Source organism: Aquarana catesbeiana, linkage group LG01 (genome assembly GCF_042186555.1).
Source record: "Aquarana catesbeiana isolate 2022-GZ linkage group LG01, ASM4218655v1, whole genome shotgun sequence".
Classification (NCBI taxonomy): Eukaryota; Metazoa; Chordata; class Amphibia; order Anura; family Ranidae; genus Aquarana; species Aquarana catesbeiana.
Window position 1 is genome coordinate 978,630,284 of NC_133324.1, and position 26,201 is coordinate 978,656,484.

The window sequence follows — 26,201 nt, forward strand, 5'->3', positions numbered from 1 at the left end:
TTTACCATGCTGTAAAACGCAGTTCATTGCAGTATGTGTTAAAGCCATGTAAAGGATTATCAGCACATATTAACACGTTTTTTTCAGCATTCAAGAAATCTGTCAAATGGCGCTTCTCGCCCGTAATCCAACCCCCCCCCCCAGCTTCACGACAAAACATTTTTGTTCATTTTTTATAATAGATTTTTTTTTAAATTTAATTTGTTTTTAATTTTTTTTTACAATGCTTTTTGGGGGGAGGTGGTTGGAGCAGTGGACAGTGTTGGTAGAGCAGGGGAGATTGGTGTCAGTAGTTTATTTAATTTTTTTACACTTTTTTTTCATTTTTTAGAATTTTTTTTTTTACAATAATTTTTTTTATATTTTTGGGGGGCTTTGGTGAGATATCAGGGGTCTAAACAGACCGCTTACATCTCCTCCTTGAGATATGGAAAGGGACTGAGTACACATTCCCAAGTCCATTTCTCAGCACTAAAGATGAATGGACAGGAGACAGAGGCTCCTTTTCATTCATAAACTGAGCAGAGTAAACAAGGTTTATTCTGCTCAGTTATCACAGGAGCGATCTCACTCACTGTTTCCAAGTCCAGATAGGAGGGGACCCGCCAGCTGTGAACACCGATCTCCCTGTACAGCTTTTCAACTGACAGCCGAGGGAGAGAAGGAGAAGCGGCTGTCAGATAAAAATCTATACAGGGAGATCGGTGTTCACAGCTGTTTTCTGCTGCCCTGATCGTTCCCTTCTATGTGCTTCTCCCCTGGCCCCCTCCATGTCCTTCTCCGCCCCCCCCTTCCTGTTCTCCTCCGGCTACGTCTTCTCTTCTACTGCCCCTGTCCTCCTCCTCCACCCCCCCTCGTCCCCCCGCAGCCGGCTCCTCTCCTGTCTGGGTTTTCTGCCCGGACCGATCATTCCCGGGAGACCGGGAGGCGCTAGCCGGTGTGGGGGAGCCGCCGCAGAAATGCGGGAGTCTCCCACACCTCGCAGGAGAATTGAGATGTCTTATATATAAACAAAAAGTTTTGAGAAGTATTTATTATTATACAAAACATTTCATTTTAAAAACATGGTCATAACATTGTAAAATGAAATGTTTTGTATAATAAATATTGACATCTTGCAGATAGCAGAATGTTTTAAACCAAAACTTGTGCAGATCTTAACAGATGAACATCAGATACGGTAGGTCAGAAAATCACAGCGTGCCTAGCTCCAGCAATTACATGTGCTCAGAACAGAAACTAAAGACACACAAAAAAAGAAGGTGGGACTAGAAATACAGAGCATCTTCTAGCGGTGGAGTGAAGAAGGAACAAAATAATTTAAAGGCAAACAAACAAAAATGCATGTGTAACATGATACTCTGCATTTGGACCTATTGCAGTATTTATGTTTTCATAACTGTTGGCATGTTCAGTTGCCACTAACGCTGGTATACGGCCCAGGAGAGGACCAGAAACACAACAGAGAAGATATGGTAAATATTTTTGCATAAAAAGATATTTATTGAGAAAGCCTTTATTCCTGATACAAGAGATTATTTCATCCACATTTATCCTTAAAGAAGAAGTAAACTCTCCCACTCTGATGCTGCTTTTCATTTAGTCCATTATAATAAGTAATTATCAAAATATAGCCACTGTAATCCAGCCCAAATCGCATATTACTTACTGTTTAAAGAAACTTTAAAAAAAACGTGTTTCCAGGGGTTAGGTAGTGCCATCTTAAGTATTGTTTTCTGAGTCCACAGTAGAGTGTATTTCTGCCCTTACATTGACCACTTCCTGTACTGTTAACCAAGCCTCCTTCTCAATCCAACGTTTCTATGGCAACCCTGCTTTACTGCTCATAGCTGACTTGTTTTATTTCATAGTATTTAAATGTGCCAATTATCTAGTGTTTGTATATGTCAGTCTTATCAGCTTCAGCTGATAAGACTGCAGTAATGCTGTCCGATGGCCAGGTTTACACTGCATGTGATGTCACATGGTCACATGGGGTGTAGTAGGAAGCTCTGAGTGATTATGAAGTCTCGTGGGTTTTCAGTGTTGTGCCGTAGGAAGTCCTGATAATAGATAGACAAGTACACAGAGTGTGCCGTAAATCAGGGGAGATCTGGGCATGCTCAGTGAGGTCATTCTAAAGAACAAAAAGGATTACAACAATACTAAGCAAGTAAGGAGATATCTCCGAGCAGTGTTCATTATGCTTTTTTATGCTGATTTGCAATGGGACAAAGTTGTCGGGGGAGAGTTTACAACCACTTTAAATATTATTATAGTCTGCATGGATACCATTACATGTAGAGAGTAGAGATGCAAACACAAAAAAAAAATCAAAGAACAGAGTCAGAAAGCAGAAGCATCACTATCATTATTAAATGGAGACACCGTTTTCTATCTGACTTGGGTCCATGTAGGGATAGGGCAGAAGCATGGTCTTGTTCCGCTCCTGAATGGATTTGGAGATCTCAGACAGTTGATCTTGGAACCTCTTAATAAACTGCAGTGGGGTCTTCTCTGTAAAAAGTTCATCAGGGTACTCTCCTAGACGCCTCTGTAAAGAAGGAGACCTTTTTGTGATTTTCTTTACAATACATCCATTCAGTATTAAATAATCACTATATGCCATAGCAGACCCTGAAATGCATTTGATTGCCAGGTTCTGTTTGACATAGATTATGTGTAATACCATTTTTAGGCCCAAGGCATATTTATGTATTACTTCTCGCTCCTTTTAGGCAACTCACCCTATCCATGGGCTCATTGCTGAGAACCCACACGACATTTATACCAGCAGCTGTACTGTTTACATCAGGCAACGTTTCAAAAATAGTCTTCATTGTAGTGACACCTTTGGTGCTGGGTGGGGGGCTTTTCATGGTGGTTGGGCCATTGGGCATCCAAGAATAGAAGTCAAACTGCAGAGGAGGCAAACACAAATGAAAGAACATATCATAGATTAAGATTCCACAAAGTGTACACCAAATACATATGGGAACTGCCATTGCTGACTTCCTTATGCAGCCAGCCTGTTTCATTGACCCTATAGCTCAGGGATCCTCAAACTACAGCCCTCCAGCTGTTGCGGAACTGCACATCCCATGAGGCATTGTAAAACTCTGACATTCACAGACATGACTAGACATGATGGGAATTGTAGTTCCTGAACAACTGGAGGGCTGTAGTTTGAAGACCCCTGCTATAGCTCAATGATAATAATTAAACTAATAAAGATAGTCAGGAATCCCTATCTACACACTTGTGAGTCCCTATCTGCACACTTGTGAGTCCCCATCTGCACATTTGTGAGTCCCCATCTGCACATTTGTGAGTCCCCATCTGCACATTTGTGAGTCCCCATCTGCACACTTGTGAGTCCCCATCTGCACACTTGTGAGTCCCCATCTGCACACTTGTGAGTCCCTCTCTAAACACTTGTGAGTCCCCATCTGCACACTTGTGAGTCCCTCTCTAAACACTTGTGAGTCCCTCTCTAAACACTTGTGAGTCCCTCTCTAAACACTTGGGAGTCCTTATCTGCACACTTGTGAGTGACCCTCTGCACACTTGTGAGTCCCTATCTGCACACTTGCGAGTCCCTGTCTGCACATTTGTGAGTCCCCATCTGCACACTTGTGAGTCCCCATCTGCACACTTGTGAGTCCCTCTCTAAACACTTGTGAGTCCCTCTCTAAACACTTGTGAGTCCCTCTCTAAACACTTGTGAGTCCCTCTCTAAACACTTGGGAGTCCTTATCTGCACACTTGTGAGTGACCCTCTGCACACTTGTGAGTCCCTATCTGCACACTTGCGAGTCCCCATCTGCACACTTGGGAGTCCCCATCTGCACACTTGGGAGTCCCCATCTGCACACTTGGGAGTCCCCATCTGCACACTTGGGAGTCCCCATCTGCACACTTGGGAGTCCCCATCTGCACACTTGGGAGTCCCCATCTGCACACTTGGGAGTCCCCATCTGCACACTTGGGAGTCCCCATCTGCACACTTGGGAGTCCCCATCTGCACACTTGGGAGTCCCCATCTGCACACTTGGGAGTCCCTCTCTAAACACTTGGGAGTCCCTCTCTAAACACTTGGGAGTCCCTCTCTAAACACTTGTGAGTGACCCTCTGCACACTTGTGAGTGACCCTCTGCACACTTGTGAGTCCCTATCTGCACACTTGCGAGTCCCTATCTGCACACTTGTGAGTCCCTATCTGCACACTTGTGAGTCCCTATCTGCACACTTGTGAGTCCCTATCTGCACACTTGTGAGTCCTTATCTGCACACTTGTGAGTCACTCTCTGCACACTTGTAAGTCCCTATCTGCACACTTGTAAGTCCCTCTCTGCACACTTGTGAGTCCCTCTCTGCACACTTGTGAGTCCCTATCTGCACACTTGTGAGTCCCTATCTGCACATTTGTGAGTCCCTCTCTGCACACTTGTAAGTCCCTATCTGCACACTTGTGAGTCCCTATCTGCACACTTGTAAGTCCCTATCTGCACACTTGTGAGTCCCTCTCTGCACACTTGTGAGTCCCTCTCTGCACACTTGTGAGTCCCTCTCTGCACACTTGTAAGTCCCTATCTGCACACTTGTGAGTCCCTATCTGCACACTTGCTCTAAGAAAGTGACTCACAGTGTTAAAACAAAGCATGACAGCCAGGAAACTTACATTTCCAGAATTAAACATCATCAATAGCAGCCTCGGTGTTTCAAAAAGTTTCGAAAAAGAAAGGTTTCCTTAATACTAGTCTAAATCGCTGACCTCAAAGTATGCATTGCATAAAGACACAATACTTTTTATGCATAATTGCTTTGAGCCTGTGACTCAAATAACATTCAACTCTGAGGGGGGCTTGGCTACTGCCAAGATGGCTGGACACGTCTGAAGAGAGCTCCGCTTGCTGCCTTTAGCATCTTACTCCATCCTGCAACTTACCAGCAGCTCCCGCTCTCCTGAAAGAATTCACTCGCTCAGACAAGCAAGATGGTGCTCTCAGCCCTCCACACACAAGGAGCAGTGACGCTAGCATGCCTGTGGACAAGCCTTCCAAGCTGACACTGGAGCAAGTAAATACTCAGCTACTCAATGCCATCATAACCTGCAACACCTCCCTAACTGGTAATATGGAGGAGATTAAGGTAGACATTGGGCTCCTGAGACAGGATATGCAGAACATCAGGGAGAGGGTGGTTTAGATGAAAAACAGACTTTCCACTTTGGAGGATGACTTTTCCCCCTTTCCTAGCCAAGTAGCTGCAGTGGAAAAGCTTCTCTTTGGTATCAAAAGGCAGATGATCTAGAAAACTGCTTGAAAACATTCTAGCGAGTAGGGATGAGCCGAACACCCCCCTGTTCGGTTCGCACCAGAACATGCGAACAGGAAAAAAATTCGTTCGAACACGCGAACACCGTTAAAGTCTATGGGACACGAACATGAATAATCAAAAGTGCTAATTTTAAAGGCTAATATGCAAGTTATTGTCAATAAAAGTGTTTGGGGACCCGGGTCCTCCCCCAGGGGACATGGATCAATGCAAAAAAAAGTTTTAAAAACGGCCGTTTTTTCAGGAGCAGTGATTTTAATAATGCTTAAAGTCAAACAATAAAAGTGTAATATCCCTTTAAATTTCATACCTGGGGGGTGTCTATAGTATGCCTGTAAAGGGGCGCATGTTTCCCGTGTTTAGAACAGTCTGACAGCAAAATGACATTTTGAAGGAAAAAACACATTTAAAACTACCGCGGCTATTGCATTGCCGACAATACAAATAGAAGTTCATTGAAACGGCATGGGAATTCCCCACAGGGCAACCCCGAACCAAAATTAAAAAAAAAAAATGATGTGGGAGTCCCCCTAAATTCCATACAAGGCCCTTGAGGTCTGGTATGGATATTAAGGGGAACCCCAGCCAAAATTATAAAAAAAAAACGGCGTGGGGTTCCCCCAAAAATCCATACCAGATCCTTATCCGAGCACGCAACCTGGCAGGCCGCAGGAAAAGAGGGGGGGACGAGAGTGCGGCCCCCCCCCTCCTGAACCGTACCAGGCCACATGCCCTCAACATTGGGAGGGTGCTTTGGAGTAGCCCCCCAAAACACCTTGTCCCCATGTTGATGAAGACAAGGGCCTCATCCCCACAACCCTGGCCGGTGGTTGTGGGGGTCTGCGGGCGGGGGGCTTATCGGAATCTGGAAGCCCCCTTTAACAAGGGGACCCCCAGATCCCGGCCCCCCCCCCTGTGTGAAATGGTAAGGGGTTACTTACCCCTACCATTTCACTAAAAAACTGTCAAAAATGTTAAAAATGACAAGAGACAGTTTTTGACAATTCCTTTATTTAAATGCTTCTTCTTTCTTCCTTCATCTTCTTCATCTTCTGGTTCTTCTGGCTCTTCTGGTTCTTCCTCCGGCGTTCTCGTCCAGCATCTCCTCCGCGGCGTCTTCTATCTTCTTCTCCTCGGGCCGCTCCGCACCCATGGCATGGGGGGGAGGCTCCTGCTCTTCTCTTCATCTTCTTCTCTTCTTCATCTTCTTCTTCCTCTTCTTCTTCTTCTTCACTTCTTCCTTCTTCTCTTCTTCATTTCTTCTCCGGGCCGCTCCGCAGCCATGCTGGCATGGTGGGAGGCTCCCGCTGTGTGACGGCGTCTCTTCGTCTGACGGTTCTTAAATAACAGGGGGCGGGGCCACCCGGTGACCCCGCCCCCCTCTGACGCACGGGACATGACAGGACTTCCCTGTGGCATTCACCGTGACGTCACAGGGAAGTCCCGTCAAGTCACCGTGCGTCAGAGGGGGGCGGGGTCACTGGGTGGCCCCGCCCCCGTTATTTAAGAACCGTCAGACGAAGAGACGCCGTCACACAGCGGGAGCCTCCCACCATGCCAGCATGGCTGCGGAGCGGCCCGGAGAAGAAATGAAGAAGAGAAGAAGGAAGAAGAGAAGAAGAAGAAGAAGATGAAGAAGAAGATGAAGAAGAGAAGAAGATGAAGAGAAGAGCGGGAGCCTCCCCCCCATGCCATGGGTGCGGAGCGGCCCGAGGAGAAGAAGATAGAAGACGCCGCGGAGGAGATGCTGGACGAGAACGCCGGAGGAAGAACCAGAAGAGCCAGAAGAACCAGAAGATGAAGAAGATGAAGGAAGAAAGAAGAAGCATTTAAATAAAGGAATTGTCAAAAACTGTCTCTTGTCATTTTTAACATTTTTGACAGTTTTTTAGTGAAATGGTAGGGGTAAGTACCCCCTTACCATTTCACACAGGGGGGGGGCCGGGATCTGGGGGTCCCCTTGTTAAAGGGGGCTTCCAGATTCCGATAAGCCCCCCGCCCGCAGACCCCCACAACCACCGGCCAGGGTTGTGGGGATGAGGCCCTTGTCTTCATCAACATGGGGACAAGGTGTTTTGGGGGGCTACCCCAAAGCACCCTCCCAATGTTGAGGGCATGTGGCCTGGTACGGTTCAGGAGGGGGGGGGGGCCGCACTCTCGTCCCCCCCTCTTTTCCTGCGGCCTGCCAGGTTGCGTGCTCGGATAAGGGTCTGGTATGGATTTTTGGGGGGACCGCACGCCGTTTTTTTTTTTGGCGCGGGGTTCCCCTTAAAATCCATACCAGACCTGAAGGGTCTGGTATGGAATTTAGGGGGAACCCCACGTCAATTTTTTTTTTAAATTTTGGCTGGGGTTCCCCTTAATATCCATACCAGACCTGAAGGGCCTTGTATGGAATTTAGGGGGACCCCCACATCATTTTTTTTTTTTTTTTTTTTGGTTCGGGGTTGCCCTGTGGGGAATTCCCATGCCGTTTTTATCAATGAACTTAAATGTGTATTGTCGGCAATGCAATAGCCGCGGGTAGTTTTAAATGAGTTTTTTCCTTCCAAATGTCATTTTGCTGTCAGACTGTTCTAAACACGGGAAACATGCGCCCCTTTACAGGCATACTATAGACACCCCCCAGGTACTAAATTTAAAGGGATATTACACTTTTATTGTTTGACTTTAAGCATTAATAAAATCACTGCTCCTGAAAAAAAGTCCGTTTTTAAAACTTTTTTTTGCATTGATCCATGTCCCCTGGGGCAGGACCCGGGTCCCCAAACACTTTTTATGACAATAACTTGCATATAAGCCTTTAAAATTAGCACTTTTGATTTCTCCCATAGACTTTTAAAGGGTGTTCCGCGGCATTCGAATTTGCCGCGAACACCCCAAATTGTTCGCTGTTTGGCGAACTTGCGAACAGCCAATGTTCGAGTAGAACATGAGTTCGACTCGAACTCGAAGCTCATCCCTACTAGCGAGCATGCAAACCCAAATTTAAGTCTATGGGATGTGAACGTGAAAAATCAAAAGTCCTCATTTTAAAGGCTTATATGCAATTTTTAAAACAATCGTTTTTTTCAGGAGCAGTGATTTTAATGATGCTTAAAGTTACATAGTAGGTGAGGTTGAAAAAAGACACAAGTCCATCAAGTCCAACCTATGTGTGTGATTATATGTCAGTATTACATTGTATATCCCTGTATGTTGTGGTCATTCAGGTGCTTATCTAATAGTTTATTTTTAAATTATCGATGCTCCTGCGCAGAAACCACTGCCTGTGGAATTGAACTCCACATCCTTACCGCTCTTACAGTAAAGAACCCTCTACGCAATTTAAGGTTAAACTGCTTCTCTTCTAATTTTAGTGAATGGCCGCGTGTCTTTTTAAATTCCCTTTTCGCAGGAAAGTTTATCCCTATTGTGGGGTCACCAGTACGGTATTTGTAAATTGAAATCATATCCCCTCTCAAGCGTCTCTTCTCCAGAGAGAATAAGTTCAGTGCTCGTAACCTTTCCTCATAACTAGGGATGAGCCGAACACCCCCTGGTTCGGTTCGCACCAGAACCTGCGAACGGACCGAAAATTCACACGAACCTTAGAACCCCATTGACGTCTATGGGACTCGAATGTTCAAAATCAATGGTGGTGGTGCTGGTGCCACAACACTGTAAGTCCTCACAGTAACTCTTGGTCGGTGCAGAAACGGGCCCTGCTGTGAAATATTAGATCAAGAATTCTAATTATATGTCCGTGTCAAACAGGGGCTGAAAAATTGGGCCTTAGGCACCGGTACTGGTGCCACAACACTGCAACCCCTCACAGATACTCTAGTTGGAGTGCAGGAACTAGCCCTGCTGCAAAGAATTGCATTAAAAATTGTAATTACACACCCCTGTTAAACAGGGGCTGAAAAATTGGGCCTTAGGCACTGGTGGTGGCACCCAGAAAATGTTCTTACAAGCTATCAGCATGATCATTGAGGAGGAAGAGGATAACTACTCAGCATAACAGGATAGTCACTCAGCATCAGCATAGGCAGTCTTGAAGGGATCTGACATTTCAAAAAAAAAATATTCGGTTACATCAGCATCAGGTGCTTGGTAGCTGGTGGTGATCCAAGACTGATTCATTTTAATGAAGGTCAGTCGATCGACCGAGTCGGTGGGCAGACGCACCCTGTGATCGTTTACAAAGCCAGCAGCACTGAATGTGCGTTCCGAAAGAACGCTGCATGCAGGACAGGCCAGTAGCTCAATTGCATGCTGTGTAACCTCTGGCCAGTGATCCATCCTCAAGACCCAGTAACCCAGAGGATTTTCGGTGGGAAAGGTGTCCAAGTCAGATCTTTCCCCTAGGTATTCCTGCACCATGTAAAACAGACGCTGGCGATGGTTGCAGGAACCGATCATACCTTGGGGCTGCGGACTAAAAAATTGTCTGAACGCATCGGTCAGACGGCCACCTTCTCCACCGCTCCTTCTTTGACTGACCAAAGCCTCAGCAAAACGTTGTCCAGGAACAGGAGTTTGTAACCTCCTAGTCTCTGGGAACGTGTTGCACAGACCTTTCTGCAAGGCCTCACAAAGATGTTTCATCCTCTGCTCCCTCTGCGATGGCAAGATAAGGTCCGCAACCTTACCCTTGTAACGTTGATCAAGGAGGGTTGCCAGCCAGTTATGATCCCTCTCCTTGATACCACGAATACGAGGCAGGCTTTGCAGGATCAGGAAGGCCATGCAGCGTAGGTTTGCTGAGCCATTCGGTCCGGAGTCCTCTGGGTCACTAAGGACGACATGATCCACAGCCACCTCCTCCCAGCCACGTACAAGTCCATGGGTTTCTTGGGACTGTAAATGATCCCTTAAAGATTGCTGCTGATGCTGAGTGCCAGGCTTCACCTCCATGCTGACACAATCCTCCTCCTCCTGTGTGATCGGCGGGCACGCAGGAACACTGTCTGGATAAAGGGGACCTTGAGAGCTAAGGAAGTCCTCCTCTTCCTGCCTCTGTTCTGCCTCAAGTGCCCTGTCTATTATTCCATGTAGCGTGTGCTCCAACAGGTGGACAAGGGGGACAGTGTCACTGATGCATGCACTGTCACTGCTCACCATCCTCGTGGCCTCCTCAAATAGTGACAGGACAGTGCATGCATCCCTGGTCATGGCCCACTGGTGTGGGGAAAAAAAACAAGCTCCCCTGACCCTGTTCTGGTGCCATAGTTGCTCAGGTACTCATTGATGGCCCTCTGCTGCGTGTGCAGCCACTGCAGCATGGCCAACGTTGAGTTCCACCTGGTGGGCATGTCACAGATTAGGCGGTTCTTGGGCAGGTTAAATTCCTTTTGGAGGTCTGCCAGCCGAGCACTGGCATTATATGACCGGCAGAAATGCACACAGACTTTCCTGGCCTGCCTCAGGACATCCTGTAAGCCCGGGTACCTGCCCAAGAACCGCTGTACCACCAAGTTAAGGACGTGAGCCAAACAGAGCACATGGGTCATTTGTCCCTGTCGGAGGGCAGAGAGGAGGTTGGTGCCATTGTCGCAAACCACCATTCCTGCCTTAAGTTGGTGTGGCGTCAACCACCTTTGAACCTGCCCCTGCAGAGCTGACAGAACCTCTGCCTCAGTGTTGCTCCTGTCCCCCAAGCACACCAGCTCAAGCACCGCATGGCATCTTTTGGCCTGCGTACTTGCGTAGCCTCTTGAACGCCTACGGAGCACCGCTGGTTCCGAGGACAAAGCACAGGAAGAGGCCATGGAGGAAGAAGAAGAGGAGGGGGTGGAGAACAGAGGTGTGTCAGAATCACCACTAGTGGCATTTTGGAGGCATGGTGGCAGAACAACCTCCAACACTACTGCACCTTGTCCTGCATCCTTCCCAGCTGCCAGCAGAGTCACCCAATGTGCCGTGAAACTTAGGTAACGTCCCTGCCCATGACTGCTGGACCATGAGTCAGTGGTAATATGCACCTTACCGCTGACCGCCCTGTCCAGAGAGGCCAAGACATTGCCTTCCACATGCCGGTAGAGAGCCGGAATCGCCTTCCATGAGAAAAAGTGGCGTTTGGAAACCTGCCACTGAGGAACCGCACATTCCACAAACTCACAAAAGGGGGCAGAGTCTACCAACTGAAAAGGTAGCAGTTGAAGTGCTAGCAATTTTGCCAAGCTAGCATTCAAGTGCTGGGCATGTGGATGCCCAGCGAACTTCTTTCTGCGGTGCAGCAGCTGGGGCAGGGAAATTTGCCTGGTACAATCTGACGTTGGTGTACCGAGAGCAGATTGCCCGCAAGTACTTGGCTGTGACACACCTAATTCTACACCTTCATTCCTCTCAGTGCAGGTCTCAGAGAGGACTGAAGGTATAGTGGGGTTGGAGATCCCAGCTGATGAGGAGCAAGGAGAGGTCCTCTTTGTTCTTTGGTGTGGGTCTTTTAGGTACGCTTGCCAACGAACTGCATGGCAGGTCAACATATGTCTGGTCAAGCATGTGGTGCCCAAGCGGGAGATGTTTTGGCCACGCGAGATACGCCTGAGACATATGTTGCAAATAGCAGTGGTGCGATCTGATGCACTCGTCTCAAAAAAGGCCCACACCAAAGAAATTTTGGAATAACGCGCAGAGACAGCAGCGCCTGCACATGCGGAGCTCTGCGGTGTGATGCAGTCAGTGTGCTGCCCTTAGGCTGGCCCCTGGAGTGCATCCCGCTTTGTTGGTGATATGCCCCCTCCTCCTCTCTCCTATCAGGCACCCACGTTGAGTCAGTGACCTCATCATCTCCTCCCTCCTCATCACTGGAGCAAACCTGGCAGTAGGGATGAGCTTCGAGTTCGAGTCGAACTCATGTTCGACTCGAACATTGGCTGTTCGCAAGTTCGCCGAACAGCGAACAATTTGAGGTGTTCGCGGCAAATTCGAATGCCGCGGAACACCCTTTAAAAGTCTATGGGAGAAATCAAAAGTGCTAATTTTAAAGGCTTATATGCAAGTTATTGTCATAAAACGTGTTTGGGGACCTGGGTCCTGCCCCAGGGGACATGGATCAATGCAAAAAAAAGTTTTAAAAACGGCCCTTTTTTCAGGAGCAGTGATTTTAATAATGCTTAAAGTCAAACAATAAAAGTGTAATATCCCTTTAAATTTCGTACCTGGGGGGTGTCTATAGTATGCCTGTAAAGGGGCGCATGTTTCCCGTGTTTAGAACAGTCTGACAGCAAAATGACATTTCGAAGGAAAAAAACCATTTAAAACTACCCACGGCTATTGCATTGCCGACAATACACATAGAAGTTCATTGATAAAAACGGCATGGGAATTCCCCACAGGGAAACCCCGAACCAAAATTAAAAAAAAAAAAATGATGTGGGAGTCCCCCTAAATTCCATACCAGGCCCTTCAGGTCTGGTATGGATATTAAGGGGAACCCCGGCCAAAATTTAAAAAAAAAAATCACGTGGGGTTCCCCCTAAATTCCATACCAGACCTGAGATTTTAAGGGGAACCCCGCGCCAAAAAAAAAAAAAAAACGGCGTGGGGTCCCCCCCAAAAATCCATACCAGACCCTTATCCGAGCACGCAACCTGGCAGGCTGCAGGAAAAGAGAGGGGGACGAGAGTGCGCCCCCCCCTCCTGAACCGTACCAGGCCACATGCCCTCAACATTGGGAGGGTGCTTTGGGGTAGCCCCCCAAAACACCTTGTCCCCATGTTGATGAGGACAAGGGCCTCATCCCCACAACCCTGGCCGGTGGTTGTGGGGGTCTGCGGGCGGGGGGCTTATCGGAATCTGGTAGCCCCCTTTAACAAGGGGACCCCCAGATCCCGGCCCCCCCCTGTGTGAAATGGTAAGGGGGTACTTACCCCTACCATTTCACTAAAAAAGTGTCAAAATAGTTAAAAATGACAAGAGACAGTTTTTGACGATTCCTTTATTTAAATGCTTCTTCTATCTTCCTTCATCTTCTTCTTCTTCTGGTTCTTCTGGCTCTTCTGGTTCTTCCTCCGGCGTTCTCATCCAGCATCTCCTCCGCGGCGTCTTCTATCTTCTTCTCCTCGGGCCGCTCCGCACCCATGGCATTGGGGGGAGGCTCCCGCTCTTCTCTTCATTTTCTTCTTCATCCTCTTCTCTTCTTCCTTCTTCTCTTCTTCTCTTCTTAATTATCTTCTCCGGGCCGCTCCGCATCCATGCATGGAGGGAGGCTCCCGCTGTGTGACGGCGTCTCCTCATCTGACGGTTCTTAAATAACGGGGGGCGGGGCCACCCGGTGACCCCGCCCCCTCTGACGCACGGGACATGACGGGACTTCCCTGTGGCATTCCCCGTGACGTCACAGGGAAGTCCCGTCAAGTCACCGTGCGTCAGAGGGGGGCGGGGTCACCGGGTGGCCCCGCCCCCCCCGTTATTTAAGAACCGTCAGATGAGGAGACGCCGTCACACAGCGGGAGCCTCCCTCCATGCATGGATGCGGAGCGGCCCGGAGAAGAAAATTAGGAAGAGAAGAAGAGAAGAAGGAAGAAGAGAAGAGGATGAAGAAGAAGATGAAGAGAAGAGCGGGAGCCTCCCCCCAATGCCATGGGTGCGGAGCGGCCCGAGGAGAAGAAGATAGAAGACGCCGCGGAGGAGATGCTGGACGAGAACGCCGGAGGAAGAGCCAGAAGAACCAGAAGAACCAGAAGATGAAGGAAGATAGAAGAAAGAAGAAGCATTTAAATAAAGGAATTGTCAAAAACTGTCTCTTGTCATTTTTAACTATTTTGACACTTTTTTAATGAAATGGTAGGGGTAAGTACCTCCTTTCCATTTCACACAGGGGGGGGCCGGGATCTGGGGGTCCCCTTGTTAAAGGGGGCTTCCAGATTCCGATAAGCCCCCCGCCCGCAGACCCCCACAACCACCGGCCAGGGTTGTGGGGATGAGGCCCTTGTCCTCATCAACATGGGGACAAGGTGTTTTGGGGGGCTACCCCAAAGCACCCTCCCAATGTTGAGGGCATGTGGCCTGGTACGGTTCAGGAGGGGGGGCTGCACTCTCGTCCCCCCCTCTTTTCCTGCGGCCTGCCAGGTTGCGTGCTCGGATAAGGGTCTGGTATGGATTTTTGGGGGAACCCCACGCCGTTTTTTTTTTTTTGGTGCGGGGTTCCCCTTAATATCCATACCAGACCTGAAGGGTCTGGTATGGAATTTAGGGGGAACCCCATGTCATTTTTTTTTTAAATTTTGGCCTGAGTTCCCCTTAATATCCATACCAGACCTGAAGGGCCTGGTATGGAATTTAGGGGGACTCCCACATCATTTTTTTTTTTTTTTTTTTTGGTTCGGGGTTTCCCTGTGGGGAATTCCCATGCCGTTTTTATCAATGAACTTCTATGTGTATTGTCGGCAATGCAATAGCCGCGGGTAGTTTTAAATGGCTTTTTTCCTTTGAAATGTCATTTTGCTGTCAGGCTGTTCTAAACATGGGAAACATGCGCCCCTTTACAGGCATACTATAGACACCCCCCAGGTACGAAATTTAAAGGGATATTACACTTTTATTGTTTGACTTTAAGCATTATTAAAATCACTGCTCCTGAAAAATCGGCCGTTTTTAAAACTTTTTTTTGCATTGATCCATGTCCCCTGGGGCAGGACCCAGGTTCCCAAACACTTTTTATGACAATAACTTGCATATAAGCCTTTAAAATTAGCACTTTTGATTATTCATGTTCGTGTCCCATAGACTTTAACGGTGTTCGCGTGTTCGAGCAAACTTTTTTCCTGTTCGCATGTTCTGGTGCGAACCGAACAGGGGGGTGTTCGGCTCATCCCTACCTGGCAGTATTCTGCAGCAGGGGGAACATGACTGCCAGATTACTGTCCTTCTTGGGCACCCCCTCCGTCCGTGCTCACATTACTGCCTTCATCTAGCTCAGTATCATCATCAGACCTTTCAAAACGCTGGGCATCCTCCTGGAGCATGTACCCAACACTGTGGTCAAACAGTTTGAGGGACTCCTCAGGAGGACATGGTGGGGCTAGGGAAGGAGTGACTAATGCCATTGAGCTGAGGGAAGAGGCCGCGTTGGCAGCTGCTTTGCCTGACAAAGTACCCTGAGCCTGGGTGAGAGAGGATGAGGAGGATGAGGACGGCTTGGTCATCCACTCGACCAAGTCTTCCGTATGTTGCGGCTCAACACGGCCAGCTGCCGAAAAAAAAAAGGCCAAGCGTGTCCCACAGCCACGTCCTGATGAGGATGCACCGTTTCCATGACCAGCCTCTCCTTGTTGGCCTTCCAGACATACTATTGACTTGCAGTGAGCTGCACAAAACTGGGAGATATATATATATATATATATATATATATATATATATATATATATATATATATATATATATATATATATATATATATATATATATATATATATACACACAGTATATATTATTTATACTGTGTATATATATATATATATATATATACACACCGATTATACTGCAGCTAGCAGAATCAACTGCCTTCCTGTAGTATTATTAGTATGATAACACCTGCACTTATCTTCAGGTAGCTATACTGTAGGTGCAACTGTGCAGGGTACACAGTACAGTAACTGGAAATACGTCAAGAGCCTACACAAGCACCTGGCTGCAGGTATCTATACTGTAGGCGAGACTGTGCAGGGTACACAGTACAGTAGCTGGAAATAAATCAATGAGCCTACACAAGCACCTGGCTGCAGGTTGCTATACTGTGGGTGAGACGGTGCAGGGTACACAGTACAGTAGCTGGAAATACTTCAATGAGCATACACAAGCACCTGGCTGCAGGTTGCTATAATGTGGGTGAGACTGTGCAGGGTACACAGTACAGTAGCTGGAAATACTTCAATGAGCCTACACATGCACCTTTCTGCTGGTTGCTATACTGTAGGTGAGACTGTGCAGGGTACACAGTACAGTAACTGGAAATACTTCAATGAGCCTACACAAGCACCTGGCTGCAGGTAGATTTACTGTAGGTGAGACTGTGCAGGGTACACAGTACAGTAGCTGGAAATACTTCAATGAGCCTACACAAGCACCTGGCTGCAGGTAGCTTTACTGTAGGTGAGACTTTGCAGGGTACACAGTACAGTAGCTGGAAATACTTCAATGAGCTTACACAAGCACCTGGCTGCAGGTAGCTATACTATAGGTGAGACTGTGCAGGGTACACAGTACAGTAGCTGGAAATACTGTAAAAATGCCTGCCTGTCAGTATATTAGGAAAAGAAGAACAGGATCTAGCTAAACTGAATACAGTGTATATATATATATTTTTTTTTTTACACACACACAATACCTGGGATGCATATATATATATACACAATACACTGTAACTGCAGCTAACTGACTCGACCTGCCTACTCTATCTAACTTAAATCAAATGACACTGTCTGTCTCTCGCTCTCTCTGAACGCCGGAACACACTACACAGGGCCGCCGTGCCGGCGGCCTTATATAGTGTGGGGCGTGTGCTAAACCCCCTGAGCCATAATTAGCCAAAGCCAATAGGTTTAGGTTTAGTACTAATGTACAGTGATTTAAGACCCACCCTTACCCCCCCCCAAGCCTGTGCTCTCTTTTTCTTTTTTGTTTAATTTGGAAATCTGTCAGCATGTACGGTTTACTTTTCTTTTTCTGAACGCTGTTGTAATGTTTAAACTTGTTCCCTTTTTGTAACTATACACCTATGTGATTGCCTTTGGCCAGCAGCAGAGTAATATGTACTGTATGTGTGGTGTCTAATACGGGAGGCTGCCATCTAGTGGCCGGTTCAGGTAATAGCAACTTCTAGTCAATTATGTGCTGTATACGAATAGTATAAATAGATGACGGCTACTGATCCCTCCTATCCTTGATAAAAACCCACGTGATTGGGTGAAACATGTCGGAAATGACACCCCGGTAGTGACATTTTTAACGTCACGGATGACGCATTACATCACATTGGCACAAGCGCAGCACACACTTTGAAGTTCGGCAGCAGCCATCTCTGGCTGAGGTATTAGAACGGCTACCCAGTCGACCCACAACGATATACTGTGACCAGGAGAACCAGCAGAGAAGCTCCCTGCATTACCGTGTGGCAATAGAGCACTCCGGATGACAAGACCCACGTAGAGTGTGGCCCCCTCCTATGAAATGAAATACCTTGGGGATATGAGGGACTCCTGTTTGAGTCCATAGACTCATGCATATCATGGTCGGGTGAGAGGACCATTGGTCCTTTGACATTTTATTTCATCTACAATAATATGCCTGTTCTAACCTGTGGTTAATTTCAACTTACTGCCCTAATTTATGGGATCCCACTCAGAGCTAGCTTGGTTTATATGGTCTAACTTGCAACAAGATACCTGGACTAACTACTATTAGTGGCTGTATGCCGCTCTTTATATCAGATACATTACCAGCTATAACCATTCAACGAGTCAACCTGTGCTATACTTATCTCTGGGATGCTTTTCATTTATGTGTAATTAATGAAACATATACTCCTGTATCCTTCAGCTGGGGGCTTATCTAATAATAGTGATCGGTTGGACACATTGTTCTACGGTGATCTTCACTGGGACCTGTGAGACAATCCACTGCCACTCGTTTGCACTTTATTTTGCAATCTGTCTTTGTATATGGTGTGTGCTTGCTTTACACGTGACACAGCTCCTTTTTAATGGACAACGTTGTCTTACCTCTAACAACAACCCAGGTGTTGGTGGTGGGTACCTAGTTTTTGCTATCTGTAATACCAATATTGTGCAATAAAATATTTCCCTTTCTTAAACAGCTTGGTCCGCCCGTGACTCTTTTCAGGGGGTCCCTTCCCCCTGTTTCATAATATTTAATTTAGTAACCCCAGTCCCGGAGACCGCACCATATTTGGTAAGTCTGTAATCTTAGGGACGCAGCACTTGTAAGCATATCTAATTAGTGATGCAGCGGACATGCAATAAGTGAGTTGATGACCTCCATTTTCTATCTGCATAAAGGGGGCCCTGAGAGGAAAGGAAGCCCTCCTCTTCCTCCCAGTGTTCTGCTTCAAGTGCCCTGTCCAGGGTGCCACGAAGAGTGTGCTCGTGCAGCAAGACTAGAGGGACAGTGTCACTGATGCATGCATTGTCGCTGCTCACCATCCTTGTGTTTATAAACAAGTAAAAGGCGCAAAGTTGAGCTCAAAAGTTTGCATACCCTGGCAGAAATTGTGACATTTTGGCATTAATATTAAAAATATGACTGATCATGCCAAAAAAATGGTCTTTAATTTAAGGATAGTGATCACATGAAGCCATTTATTATCACATAGTTTTTTGGATCCCTTTTAAATCATAACAGAAATCACTGAAATGGCCCCGATAAAAAGTTTACATACCCTGGAATGTTTGGCCTTGGTACAGACACAGAAGGTGGCACACACCGGTTAAAATGGCAATCAAAGGTTATTTTCTCACATTTGTGGCTTTTTAAATCACAATTCCTGTCTGTGTATAAATAGTCAATTTTGTTTAGTTTGTTAGCTCTCACTTGGATTCACTAAGCAGGCTAGAAAAGCCATGAGGTAGAAAAGAACAGTCAAAAGACCTGCGTAACTAAGTAATGGAACTTTATAAAGATGGAAAAGGATATACAGATATACCCAACGCCTTGAATATGCCAGTCAGTGCTGTTTAATCCCTTATTAAGAAGTGGAAAATTTGGGGCTCTTTTGATACCAAGCCAAGGTCAGGTAGACCAAGAAAGATTGCAGTCACAACTGGCGGAAGATTTGCCCAGGATACAAAGAAAAACCCACAGGTAACCTCAGGAGAAATACAGGCTGCTCTCCAAAAAGACGGTTTAGTTGTTTTTAAGGAGCAGAATTCAACGATACTTGAACAAAAAAAGAGCTGCATGGTTGAGCTACCAGAAGGAAGCCTTTACTGCACCAATGCCAGAAAACACATAGTACACAAAGCCGCTCCGGGGACACAGTGCCCCTGTCAAGCAGCACTGCAGACACAGCACCGCTCTATCTCTCCTGACCAATGAAAGCAGTCACAGGACTGAGCAGCAGCAGCGCTGGCCAATAGGAATAGGAGATCAGGAAAGATGTCCACAAATTGATGAGAAGGGTGGTTGAGGGGCGGAGTCTGGCTTCCTATGGTCGCTGCAATCATTATTCATCCACAGGGAGGAGAGGACACTAGGACATCAATGAGTATTCAGTGTATGTATAGTATAGGAGCCAGCAAATATAATGTACAGTGTCTGGAAAAAGTATTCGCACCCCTGGAAATTTTCCACATTTTGTCATGTTACAACCAAAAATGTAAATGTATTTTATTGGGATTGTATGTGATAGACCAACACAAAGTGGCACATAATTGTGAAGTGTAATGCCCTGTACACACAGTCGGACTTTCTAACGTAAAATGTTCGATGGGAGCTTGTTGTCGGAAATTCAGACCGTGTGTATGCTCCATCGGAAACTTTCCATCGGAATTTCCGTCTCACAAAATTTGAGATCTGGTTCTCAAATTTTCCGAAAACAAAATCCCTTTGTGCAAATTCCGATCGTGTGTACACAATTCCGATGCACAAAGTTCCACGCATGCTCAGAATCAAGCAGAAGAGCCACACTGGCTATTGAGCTTCATTTTTCTCGGCTCCTTGTACATGTTGTACGTCACCGCATTCTTGACGTTCGGAATTTCCGACCCACTTTGTGTGACCGTGTGTATGCAAGACAAGTTTGAGCCAACATCCGTCGGAAAAAATCCTAGGATTTTGTTGTCGGGATGTCCGATCAATGTCCGACCGTGTGTACGGGGCATAAGGAAAATGATGGGTGATCTGTGCAGAAAAAAAGCAAGCAGAAGTCTCACATTAAATAGGTACATTTTAATATTAAGGCTTCATGTACACACAGCCTACTTTGACTGCATGTCACAGGAAAATGCAAAACGGGGAAAATTGCAGCTGTATATACACAAAGCCTTAAAATTAAATTGTGCCTATTTATATGTAAGACTTCTGCTAGCTTTTTTTTTATGCACAGTGTTTCGCGCTTTCTGCTGGCCGCTGTTTGCATTTTCCATCAGGGAGCTGTGAAAACGTTCCTATCCTGAACACGACTCTTCCACGTTCAGGAGAGGGAGGTTGAAGCTCCCCTAACCGCAGCACTTTCTAAACTCTGGTAAAAGTCTATGTGTACATTGACACCTAGGCTTTTATGGAGTTGAGTTTAGGCAAAAATAAGCTCCTAAAATCAAGGTTAGGAGGTCTGTAGTGTACATGAAGCCTTATTCTATTATTTAATGCTGTTTCTAAAAATAATTGTTGTTAACAAATCAACAGCTAGACTAGGGAGGCCTGGAGCGGGAGGAGTGAAATGGAGCTAGCAGAAGGCCGGTGTCTTGTCGAATACAGTCCCCTATCCAAAAGTGTCTGCCCTGTACTGCGCAGGCGCAGTACGGAGGACAAACGAGACGCCAAAAGTCTCCGAAGTTCAACAGCTGATCGTCAGCTGTACACAGCGCCTGCGCATTTATTCTTACCCTATGTCCAGGATCATTCCCTACTATCCAAGTGGACATAGAGTTAGAATAAATAGTAGCCGAGCGCAGCGAGGCCGTGCCCGAAGCGTGGCGAGCGAAGCGAGCCCGCGAGGGGCCCTCTTACACAGCCATCGCTAACAAGTGCCCGAGCGCCGTGTACAGCTGATGGTCAGCTGATCAACTTCGGACATTTTCGGCATGTCCTGCTCCTCCGTACTGCGCAGGCGCTGTGCCTGCGCAGTACGGGGCGGACACTATCTGATAGGAGGACACTATATGTCAGAACACCGGCATGACAGGGGGATAAGGGTACAGAAAGGGTTAAAATGGAAGTTGTTTAGAAAGTTGGTGAGATGGGGATTGGATAGAAAGTGTAGAGAGGGGAGTGGTTTAGATTATTTAGGGGGCAGGAGGGGTGTCCCGGGCAACATTGCAGGGAGAATTTGAGAAGAAGAAGAAGTTTAGTATCCAGAGAGAGAGCAATGGCGGGCGTTGAGCGCTTGTTAGCCCAGCTAGGGGCTGCTGCTAGCACCCACGCCCCTGAATGGCTTCACAGCCAGGTGGCTGTGCTCCTCGGAGACCAGTCAGGAGAGGAGGTAAGGGGACAGGACCTCCCACGCGCCCGGAGGTCGCGGCCTTCAGAGCGTTTTTCACCGGAAGCCTCCCCCAGAGCATCTCACCACATTAGGAGCCCCCCCCCCGAGCAGGACCCGTCAGGCCCACCGGCAAAACGGCACTCAGTTTCTGCCACTGTGGGTCCTGGACGGAATCCTCGTCATCGGCGGAGCTCAGTGGGTGGGGCATCGGCGCGAGCCAGCGTTTCCCCCCCGCCCGCTTGACGAGGACAGCGTGAGCATACAGATGCTTCCTTGGTTGCTTCCGCAGCCAGGGGGAGGTCTCAGCATGGGAGGATGACGTCAACGGCCGCCGGGCTTCCCCCATCTTTGGCCAGCGGCTCGGATGTCCAGAGCGGTACCCCTTTCAGGAGGAGTGGGCGGCCCAGCAGCCAGGGGTCCAGTGTGCCGGTTCGGAGGACGGCGCCATCGGTGGGAGGAGCCAGTGTCGGGAGGCGTGGCCAGCGCGGTCAGGAGACGGCAGCATCCAGGCCCTCATCTCCGGGGATGGATGACACGGAGCCCCTGCAATCGCCCGGGGATCGGTCCGAGGGAGAGCTGAGCGGGTCTGATGCAGAAGAAAGGCAGGAGCGTCCGGCGACATCGGATTCGGGAACAGCGGCAGCAGGGACAACCCCTGGTCGGCCCCGGTAAGTCACTTTCTGTTTCCTCTCTTACACTCACCAATGCGTTAGAGTGGTTGTTAGGGGTAACTACTGTGGGGGGGTCAGGGACCACAATGGGTGGGCTGCAATCTCTATCAGTCATGGCAGTTGACCCCCGGCTGGGGGGCCCGGTGCCTGCTTCTGGAGGGCCTGATGGGCAATTACAGGCTTTGCTGGGGGGTTTGCAGGAGCTGGTACAGAGGTTCGCGCCGGGTACGAGCGGGCAGTGGCCGCAAACAGCAGTGTGGGTGCCACCAAGTGAAGTATCGCCAGTGGGCGGGCGGGTTGGGGCAGTGGGGGTCACCCCCTCAGCCACTACGGGTGTGACAGTGCCCACTGGGACGGTGCCCCTGCGGGTGTCTGCCCCGGCTACTACTATGGTGGCGGCAGTGGCGGGGGACAAAGGGGGTACGGCCCAAGAAAGTGGCAGCAAGACGGACGTGGTTCGCATTGTGGATGCAGTGAAATGCGAGGTATACATCTGCTTTGAGGGGCCGCTGGGGTCACATTTGAAGTCAGAAGTTAGGGACAAGATCGTGAAAGGTGAGTATGTGGAGATTTTTTCCCTTCTGCCCTTGGAGAAGTTTAACCTGGATAGGGTGAAGCCAGCTGATAGCAAAAAGGAGGATGAGGAGAAAGGGCGGTATCCTCTGATACCGCACACGTTTTCCAACTGGCTGCAAGCGTTCGCCACTATGGCAAGCATAATTGGCAAAAAGAACCCCGAACATTGTTTGGCGCTCTTTTGCTACTTGGATGCCATTGGGGAGGCCTACAGAGTGTATGGGGGTACAGCGTGGCTCAGGTATGACGAGCATTTCCGACAACGTAGGGCGGTGCGTCTCTCCCTTTCACTGGGACCATAAGGACATTAGCCTCTGGATGAAGCTTATGTCCTCAGCACGGGCCCCGAACCAGTTATTTCCGGGGGGGGGGGGGGCGGCGGTCCTTCTTCCCCCGGACAGCCGGCCGCCAAAAAGTGGGTCGTCTGTTGGCAATACATTGACGGAAAGTGTCAGTTTGGAGGCGCCTGTCGTTTTAAACTTGAGTGTTCAGATTTCGGTGGATCACATCCCAGATCCCGCTGTTTTAAAAAAGGGAAGGGTCGACCCGGAGAGCTTGGTAACAAAAGGGAAGACACCAGTGAGGGTGGAAAAGATGCAGCCTTTCCTAAATAGGTACCCGGACCGGGCGGCCACTCGGCTTTTGTGGGAAGGGTTCTTGGAGGGTTCCAGAATCCCTAGTTCATTGACTGTTATCCCACCGGTTGCAAAGAATTTGCGATCAGCATTGATTTACCCCGTGGTGGTTGGGGAAAAATTGGGGAAGCTACCTATGCCGAATATGGGGTGGTCCCCAAGAAGGAGCCAAATAAGTTCCAGCTGATACACCATTTATCATTCCCAAAGGGTGGATCGGTCAATAATGCGATCGATCCGGATGCTTGCACGGTGTCGATCGCATTATGGGAAGGGCGCTCTTATGGCTAAAGCGGACATCGAATCGGCTTTTCACCTGCTCCTGGTACACCCACTGTACGGCCCACTGATTGACTTGGAAGAGGACGATAGGTTCTTAAGGGGATTGCTCATAGTGTATGTTATGTGACTTTGGTTATCTGTGGTTTTTCTCCTTTCTTTCAGGTGGAATCCAGAGGGGCCTCGTATGGATATTGGGTCACTCTTATGTGTTTTGGGGGGCAAAACTGGCTGACATGAGACCTAGTGGGAGGCAATTGGGGATTTCCAGGGAGGATGGGTGTATACTCTGGTTAGGTAGACCAGGGATGCAATGGGCTAGGGTATTTCCTGAGGTACAGCATTTTGCGCGCCTTGACAGACCACCTGATGTGTTGGTGCTTCACGTCGGAGGCAATGACCTGGGGGGTCGTCCCATCCGGGAGCTCATCAAGGACGTTAAGATTGATTTCTTACGCTTGAGAACTTCCTTCCCTGAGATGTTGATTGTTTGGTCCGATATTGTGGCCAGGACAAATTGGAGGTTGGCAAGGTCTGTAGACCGCTTAAACAAAGCCAGGATTAAGGTGAACAAAAGGGTGGGCCAATTCGTGATACGAAATGGAGGTTTGGTAGTTCGCCACTTGGAGTTGGAGAGGGATGTTGGGCTGTACCTACGAAGGGATGGGGTTCACCTGTCAGAAGTAGGAATTTATCTCTGGTCCCTGGGTTTGGAAGAGGGGATTCAGAGGGCACAGAGTGTGGAGGGGCTCCCAAGGGTAAGGGGGTCACCCTTGTTAGCTGTGGCGGTGGTGGTGGTCTTTTATGGTGGTAACTAACCCAGGAGATGGAAGTGTGGGGGGACCCAATGGTTATGGGCCCCTCTTGGTGTGTACAGTTAACACGGATTAGCTGAAGATGGTAATGGTGACATTGCGGGTAACGAGTTGTCTTTGGGCTGATGTTATCACGGCTGTAGGACTATTACGATAGAAGGCCCGCAGTGTAGAAGTGGAACATAATTTATGTTGGGAAGTGCCGTCATTGACCACCGGGGGGAGAAACTGACATTTGATTTTGTTACGTTAAAATGTTTATATATATATATATATATATATATATATATATATATATATATATATATATATATTTATTTTATATATATTTTATATTGGTTAATAAAAAGGCTGCTATGGCCAGTTTTTACTCCAACAAAGTGTTGTTTCGTCACTATAGGTAAGGTTAAAGGGGAGTTAAGGTTGGGGTAGGATAGATGGCGGCACTCATTAAAAGGAAAGGTGTGCATCTTATATACACTGGTCATGTGCACAACAGAAAATTTTGTTTAGTTTCGGGTTCGTTGTCATTGGTAAAATACATAATTTCGTTCTGATATATTCGTTCTGTTACGATAATACATTTTCGGATAATTTGTTATTTCTGTAGCGTGTCGATATTCGTTATACTGAATCTCGAATCATGTCAAATTAATTTGTTATATCTGCTATAAATTTCATACGTATTCATTGAAATTTGATATCTATGTATGTATATATATTCGTGATAACGATTCGTGGTTTGGAAAGTTGTTTGTTCATTAAATCTTTTAACACACACAATGGCAATGGGGGTTATTTACTAAAGGCAAATCTACTTTGCACTACAAGTGCACTTGAAAGTGCAATCGCTGTAGATCTGAGGGGAAGATCTGAAATGAGGGGAAGCTCTGCTGATTTTATCATCCAATCATGTGCAAGCTAAAATGATGTTTTTTTTATTTTCCTTGCATGTCCCCCTCAGATCTACAGTGACTGCACTTCCAAGTGTACTTGTAGTGCAAAGTGGATTTGCCTTTAGTAAATAACCCCCAATATCTCTTCCCCTCTGCTCAAATACAATACAACACCCTTCTCACTCACTTCTCAGGAATGCACTTTGCCAGTAGGGATGAGCCGAACACCCCCCCGGTTCGGTTCGCACCAGAACCTGCGAACGAACTGAAAGTTCGCACGAACGTTAGAACCCCATTGACGTCTATGGGACTCGAACGTTCGAAATCAAAAATGCTCATTTTAAAGGCTAATTTGCATGGTATTGTCCTAAAAAGGGTTTGGGGACCCGGGTCCTACCCCAGGGGACATGTATCAATGCAAAAAAAACTTTTAAAAACGGCCGTTTTTTCGGGAGCAGTGATTTTAATGATGCTTAAAGTAAAAAAAAAAAAGTGAAATATTCCTTTAAATATCGTACCTGGGGGGTGTCTATAGTATGCCTGTAAAGTGACGCGTGTTTCCCGTGTTTAGAACAGTCCCTGCACCAAATGTCATTTTTAAAGGAAAAAATCTCATTTAAAACTGCTTGGGGCTTTAATGTAATGTCGGGTCCTGGCAATATGGATGAAAATCAGTGAGACAAACGGCATGGGTACCCCCAGTCCATTACCAGGCCCTTTGGGTCTTATATGGATATTAAGGGGAACCCCGCACCCAAATTAAAATAAGGAAAGGTGTGGGGCCACCAGGCCCTATATACTCTGAACAGCAGTATACAGGCGGTGCAAACAAGACAGGGACTGTAGGT

The 26,201-nt window shown here is 47.5% G+C and overlaps 1 protein-coding gene across 1 annotated transcript in view; it reads right to left on the reverse strand.

Annotated features, from left to right (window-relative positions):
- Nucleotides 1-1,494: 1,494 nt before the first annotated feature.
- LOC141128986 (hydroperoxide isomerase ALOXE3-like) overlaps nt 1,495-26,201 on the reverse strand; it is a 175,931-nt gene continuing 151,224 nt past the window's right edge. Inside the window, exons 13-14 of the mRNA XM_073616676.1 lie at nt 2,748-2,918; nt 1,495-2,554 (exon numbers count right to left, since the gene is read on the reverse strand). Of these exons, the coding sequence (XP_073472777.1) occupies nt 2,375-2,554; nt 2,748-2,918 (351 nt within the window). The 3' untranslated portion in view covers nt 1,495-2,374. The remainder of the gene's footprint in view (nt 2,555-2,747; nt 2,919-26,201) is intronic.